The 6,000-nt window shown below is 49.3% G+C and overlaps 1 protein-coding gene across 1 annotated transcript in view; it reads left to right on the plus strand.

The window, feature by feature from the left end:
• Positions 1 to 5,464, plus strand: part of MBD5 (methyl-CpG binding domain protein 5) — a 228,469-nt gene extending 223,005 nt beyond the window's left edge. Inside the window, 1 exon segment of the mRNA XM_038750886.1 lies at positions 3,034 to 5,464. Coding sequence (XP_038606814.1) covers positions 3,034 to 3,105 — 72 coding nt within the window. The 3' untranslated portion in view covers positions 3,106 to 5,464.
• Positions 5,465 to 6,000: the final 536 nt, after the last annotated feature.

The raw sequence follows: 6,000 nt of genomic DNA on the forward strand, positions 1-6,000 counted from the left end.
GGCAACATATAGAGACAGTCCCTACCCAACAGTGGGCTCACAGTCTAAAAGGGGAAGACAGAGAACAAAACCAAACATACTAACAAAATAAAATAAATAGAATAGATACGTACAAGTAAAATAAATAAATAAATAGAGTAATAAGCGCTAACTGTGTGCAGAGCACTGTACTAAGCGCTTGGGAAGTCCAAATCGGCAACATATAGAGACGGTCCCTACCCAACAACGGGCTCACAGTCTAGAAGCGGGAGACAGACACAATGGGCCCGACTGAATAACGGAAATCTCTCCCGCTTAAATCATCTCTTAAAATCCACCAAGCTGTCGGTGAGCGATCACAGGGCTGATTGAATTCAGCAGATCGCGAACCGAGGGTCACTCCTTCCTAATGCGACATAATAAAAGAAATCTTGAACCTGAAATTCTGCTGCTGCAGCTGAATGTGGTTTCCCTCCAGTTTAAAGAAGCATTTGAAATGTGGTTGAAAGGCAGCATGGATTCATTCTGTTTTCTTCTCATTTGACCTTGGTGCCCTTAGAAAACATTTAGCAAGGGAAGTTTAATGTAGTCCGTCAACGTGAATGACTGTTTTTAACGTGGAAGCTGTGCAGATGAATTGGTAAGTGAAAGGTAGATATGAATTCCCGCAGCCTTTCAAAGTTTGAATCGTCCAGGCATCGAAATAGGCTCCTTTTTCCCTTTCGGGGTGTGGTGGGTGACTTTTCCGTCTTCTTCACGTTCCCGTTGGAGGCCTGAACTCCCAAGGATAAACACGCAATTTGGATTTAGGGCCATTTAGGGCGAGCAGAGTTTTTCTCTTTGGAAATGGTTATTTGAGCAGGGTGGCTCGGTCCTGTGGGACTGCGGGAAACCACTGTGGGCTGCCCGACCTCTGGAGAAGGGAACAGGGTGGAAGGGCCCGGGGAGAGAGGGAGATGCCCCTCTGAGGCCTCCTGGCATCTTTCCAAGCACATCCACCTGGTTTCACGACTCCAGAAGCCCCCCGTCAACACTGGGAAAACCTCTTCGGTGCCAGAGACCAGCCAATCGATCATATTTATTGAATGCTTACCATGCAAGGGCACTGTGCTAAGCACTTGGGAGAGGACAAGCCAACAGAACGAGCAGACGCGTTTCCTGCCCCGTAACGAGCCGACAGTCTCGAGGGGGAAAGACTCGGTTGGAGGCCACGAGGTAGGTCCTTCTCTTCGCTAGTGGCTAGAGCCCGGGCCTGGGGACCAGAAGGACCTGGGTTCTCATCCCGGCTCTGCCACTTGTCTGCCGGGTGACCTTGGCCAAGTCACTTCACTTCTCTGTGCTTCGGTTAGTGCAGCGGTCTGCACGTAGTAAGCACTCGATAAACATCATTGATGGATTGATTTATTGATCGGTTAGCTCATCTGTGAAATGGGGATTAAGGCAGTGAGCCCCGTTTGGGGCATGGATTGGGTCCAACCTGATTAGCTTGTAGTAATAATAATAATAATAATAATGGCATTTGTTAAGCGCTTACTACGTGCAGAGCACTGTTTTAAGTGCTGGGGGGATACAAGGTGATCATGTTGTCCCACGTGGGGCTCACAGTCTTAATCCCAATTTTACAGGCGAGGTAACTGAGGCTCAAGTTAAGTGACTTGCCCAAGGTCACACAGCAGACATGTGGCGGAGTCAGGATGTGAACCCATGACCTCTAACTCCAAAGCCCGGGCTCTTTCCACTGAGCCCCGCTACTTCTACGTGCAAAGCACTGTTCTAAGCGCTGGGGAGAATACAAGGTGATCAGGTTGTCCCACGAGGGGCTCACAGTCTTCATCCCCATTTTACAGATGAGGGAACTGAGGCCCAGAGAAGTGACGTGACCTGCCCAAAGTCACACAGCTGATGAGTGACAGAGCCGGGATTTGAACCGATGACCTCTGACTCCAGAGCCCGGGCTCTTTCCACTGAGCCACGCTGCTTCTCAAGTTCTCGTTCTCAGGTGTTCTTGTAGTAGAGCACTTGGCAGGCTCTTAACAGATATTATTATTATTATTGTTAATATTATTAATCAAGCCATTTTTCAGCCTCGGCAGCCTCCAGCTCCTGATGGCGATGGCCGACTCGAGAGCCCCCCCCTCGCCACGCCCTTACGTTTCGTCCCTCTTCCTAAACAGACGACCTTCTCTCCGGGCTCTGTGAGATTTTAGCATCTTAGTGTTGCCATCGCTCAGCCCGCCCATCAGCGAGGGGACAACACTCCGGCCCGCTTAGCGGGAGGCAACCCCTCCCTCGGCCTTTTAACGGTATTTGTTAAGCACGTACTCCGTGCCGGGCACTGTACTAAGCGCTGGGATCGATACAACCAATTCAGGGTGGACACAGCCCCCGCCCCACATGGGGCTCACAGTCTCGATCCCCATTTGACAGATAATAATCATAATAATAATGGCATTTATTAAGCGCTTGCTATGTGCAAAGCACTGGGGAGGCTACAGAGTGATCAGGTTGTCCCACGGGGGGCTCACAGTCAATCCCCATTTTACAGCTGAGGTAACTGAGGCACAGGGAAGTGAAGTGACTTGCCCAGAGTCACACAGCTGACAATTGGCGGAGCCGGGATTTGAACCCATGACCTCCGACTCCAAAGCCCGGGCTCTTTCCACTGAGCCACGCTGCTTCAGAGGCTACAGAGTGATCAGGTTGTCCCACAGTGGGGCTCACGGTCCGTCCCCATTCTCCAGGTGAGGTAACTGAGGCCCGGAGAAGTGAAGTGACTTGCCCAAAGTCACACAGAGGACAAGTGGCGGGGCCGGGATTCGAACCCAGGTTCTTCTGACGATTCCCGGGCCCCCACTCTGTCCACCGGGCCGCTTCTCATCTTGCTACGGGCAGGGAACGTGTCCGCTAATTCTGTTGAAGTGTGACGGGCAGGGAACCCATCTGCCGATTCTGTCGTGCTCTACTCTCAGTACGGTGCTCCGCGACGGAGTAAGCGCTCGATAAATACCTTCGGTTGACGGACCGGTCTCCCCCTTCCCCCCGTTTTGTTTCCAGGTTCACCCGATCCCACCGGGGGACAGGCAGGTGAAGCCTCCGAAGCCCAAGAGGAGGAAGATCTCGAGATAACATTGAATGTCTTTGTCGACGGTCCAGTATTTATCGACGAGAACGGGCCCGTGTCGAATCTGTCCCCCACCGGGGTCGAGGGCGCTAGGTGTCCGTCGTGGCTGGGGGGGGGGGGGGCGGGTAGCGACCCCCGTCCCCCGTCCCCACGCGGGGGGCACTAGGCGAAACGGGGGTACAACCGATGCTTCCTTTTCGGATCCCGAAGGAGAACGAATGCCAGAGCAGGCCGACGGAAACCCTCGCGAGGCGCCGGTAATGGAGCGTCGAGCGACGGCGGAGAAACTTTTTTTTTTTCTATAATACTAAAATTGTGATCCTACGAAATAGGCCAGATGTTTCTGAGAGATTTTCACGGTGTATATAGATAATACAGAATTTCACGGTGATACCTGAACTGTAAATATTGTACAATATTGTCATGTACAAGCGTACCTAATGCACACTTTATCTTTTATTGTACAAAAAAAAAAAATAGTGTACAAAATTCTTTGGTTTCTATTGAGTACACATACAAGAGAGTACCGGTGTAAAGTGATAAATAAAAACGCAGCCTAAATACTTTTATATGATAATGTAAAAGATGCTGTTTTTGTATTTAACAGCAGAGGAAAGGCATGACTATGTAATAGCTTCATTATGACATACACTTCACACCACTGAGTGTCCGTTTATATTGTCTGTTTGGCATGAACCTTGTCTGGAAGTTCTGTGCTCTGTTTCAGGATCTCTGTAGGAGAGCGAAACCTCGCAGATTCCGAAAGGAATGAGAGCTCACAGGTCTAAATTATGAATCGAAAATGGCAACCGTTTGTTGCGTATTTTTTTTACCTAAGTTTTAAAGTAGAGTAGGTTTTATAAAAAAAGAAAAGACGAGAAAAAACCGGGAGTTGGGGGGCGGGGGGGAAAAAGGTAGATGACTATTTTATTCAGCCGTTTCTGTAGTGGAAGTTCTCCTAGCTGCCTGTTGACCCGAAATAGCTCCTCCACCTCCGCCGTCGGCTCCGTTTGCGGGGCAGAGCGTTGTGTTTACAAAATCCAGGGCGCCGGCTCCATTAGGAAACCCTAAACGGGGTGACGGTGGGACGCCCCCTCTTCCCCCCACCGCCGCCACCCTACTTTGATTCTTTATTTTTTTCCTTTTTGCCGGTCGAAAGAGCGAAAGCGGGCCCCCCCCCCAACTCCATCCTGCAGTATTGTTTTACCAAACCGGAAGAGGAGCTGACCGCGTCCAAACCGTTAGCAGCGGCGATTTTTTTATCAGTATTATGTAACATATCAGATTTATTTTATTTAAGAAAAATTATTTATACCATTAACAGATTCTTATATATATATTAATGTGGCTGAAGCGCGCAGGTTAAATCTATTAACCAAATTATTTATATTATATTAAGTGACGAGAAAAAAAAAAAAAAACAGAAACGTGAAACACAGACGTAGAGAGGAACGAATACACTACGGATATACAAGCCTAAAACTGTGAGCCACCGGCAAGGACGAGGAAGCGGAGAAGAAGCGTAGCGCGCCGGCGTCCCGCGGGCGGCCTCACCGCCCCGTCCTGGTCATCCCGGCCCCGCCGGGGGATGACCGGAGAGGATGCCGAGGATGTCGGATCCGTGGGAACGCAATTAGCCACACGCGGCCAAGGTGGGCTGGAGACGGGACTTTCCTTCTACCCGGTAGGTTCGTTTGGTCCTTCTGCGTCCCGGCTTCGCCCGCGGTCGACACCTCCGCCCGTCGGGCCTCCACGTGTCCGTCCATTCCGTCGAAGCCACCGACGCCGTCCCCCCGCTCCGCTTCCCCGCTGTTTTTGTCTCTCCGGGTGTTTCTCCTCACAAGTTCATGACCACGTGAGTGTGTGTGGTGTGTTTGTGTGGACGGTCGCGTGGACGAGCACGCCTGCGTACGGTGGGAGTCCGGGGGTGGGATTCTTTTAGTTAACATTTGGGTTTTGGTTGGGGGATATTGGTTCTGTTTTGGTATCGTTTCTTTTTTTCCGGGGGGGGGTTTGGTTTCGAATCTGTCCTAAAGCTGAGTTTGTACTGGCCGACCCTTCTTTTTGGCATTTTAACGAATTAGGTTTGTGCTCTCTCACCAGTGTATATACTTTACATTAGTAGACTATGTAAAGTATGTCTGTGCACTTGACTTCATCGGTTAATAATGGCATTGATGTGGGTGCTAGGTGTAGATTGTTTCTGTCCATACGGTTTTTTTTTTCCTCCTCTTTTAGGGTTTTTATGATTTCATGTAAGCAGTTAATGTAAATATTGTGAGCATTTACAGGCCATGCAGTGTTGTAACATTTTTTTAAATGTTGCACCTACTTTGCGATTAAAAAAACTGGTCACTCATCCTTGAATATGCCCATAGAGCTATTTCTTTCTCTTTGAATTGAAGCTTATGAGTTTTTGATGGAGGTCGGCTTCTCTTCCTCAGTGTATCTTTTGCTGATAGTATCCCGGTTTCGTTTGGTTTTGGGGTTGGGTTTTTTTTTTTTTTAATAGGAAAATGAAAACAATATTTTGGCTCCCCTAAAATACACTGTGCAGGGAAAAAAAGAGGAATCCGGTTTTAATTTGGAAAAAAAAGAGGAATCTGGATTTAATTTGTGGGCACAATCATAAAATTCGGGCAGTTTCAGTAGGCGTAGGATTCAAGTGGGTTTGGGGGCAAGTCGCAAATAAGTCGTCTCTCGTGGTATTTTTCGAGCACTTACTCTGTGCAGAGCACCGTACTAAGTGCCGGGGGAAGCACAACAAGAGTAAGTAGGCCCAAGCCGGACAGAATTAAGGCTGTCTCTGACCGAGGGGTCAGGTGTCCGCCACGTGTCTGCTGTGTGACCCTGGGCGAGTCACTTCACTTCTCTGAGCCTCGGTTACCTCACCTGTAAAA

The sequence above is a fragment of the Tachyglossus aculeatus genome, chromosome 9, assembly GCF_015852505.1.
Source record: "Tachyglossus aculeatus isolate mTacAcu1 chromosome 9, mTacAcu1.pri, whole genome shotgun sequence".
NCBI classification, from domain to species: Eukaryota; Metazoa; Chordata; class Mammalia; order Monotremata; family Tachyglossidae; genus Tachyglossus; species Tachyglossus aculeatus.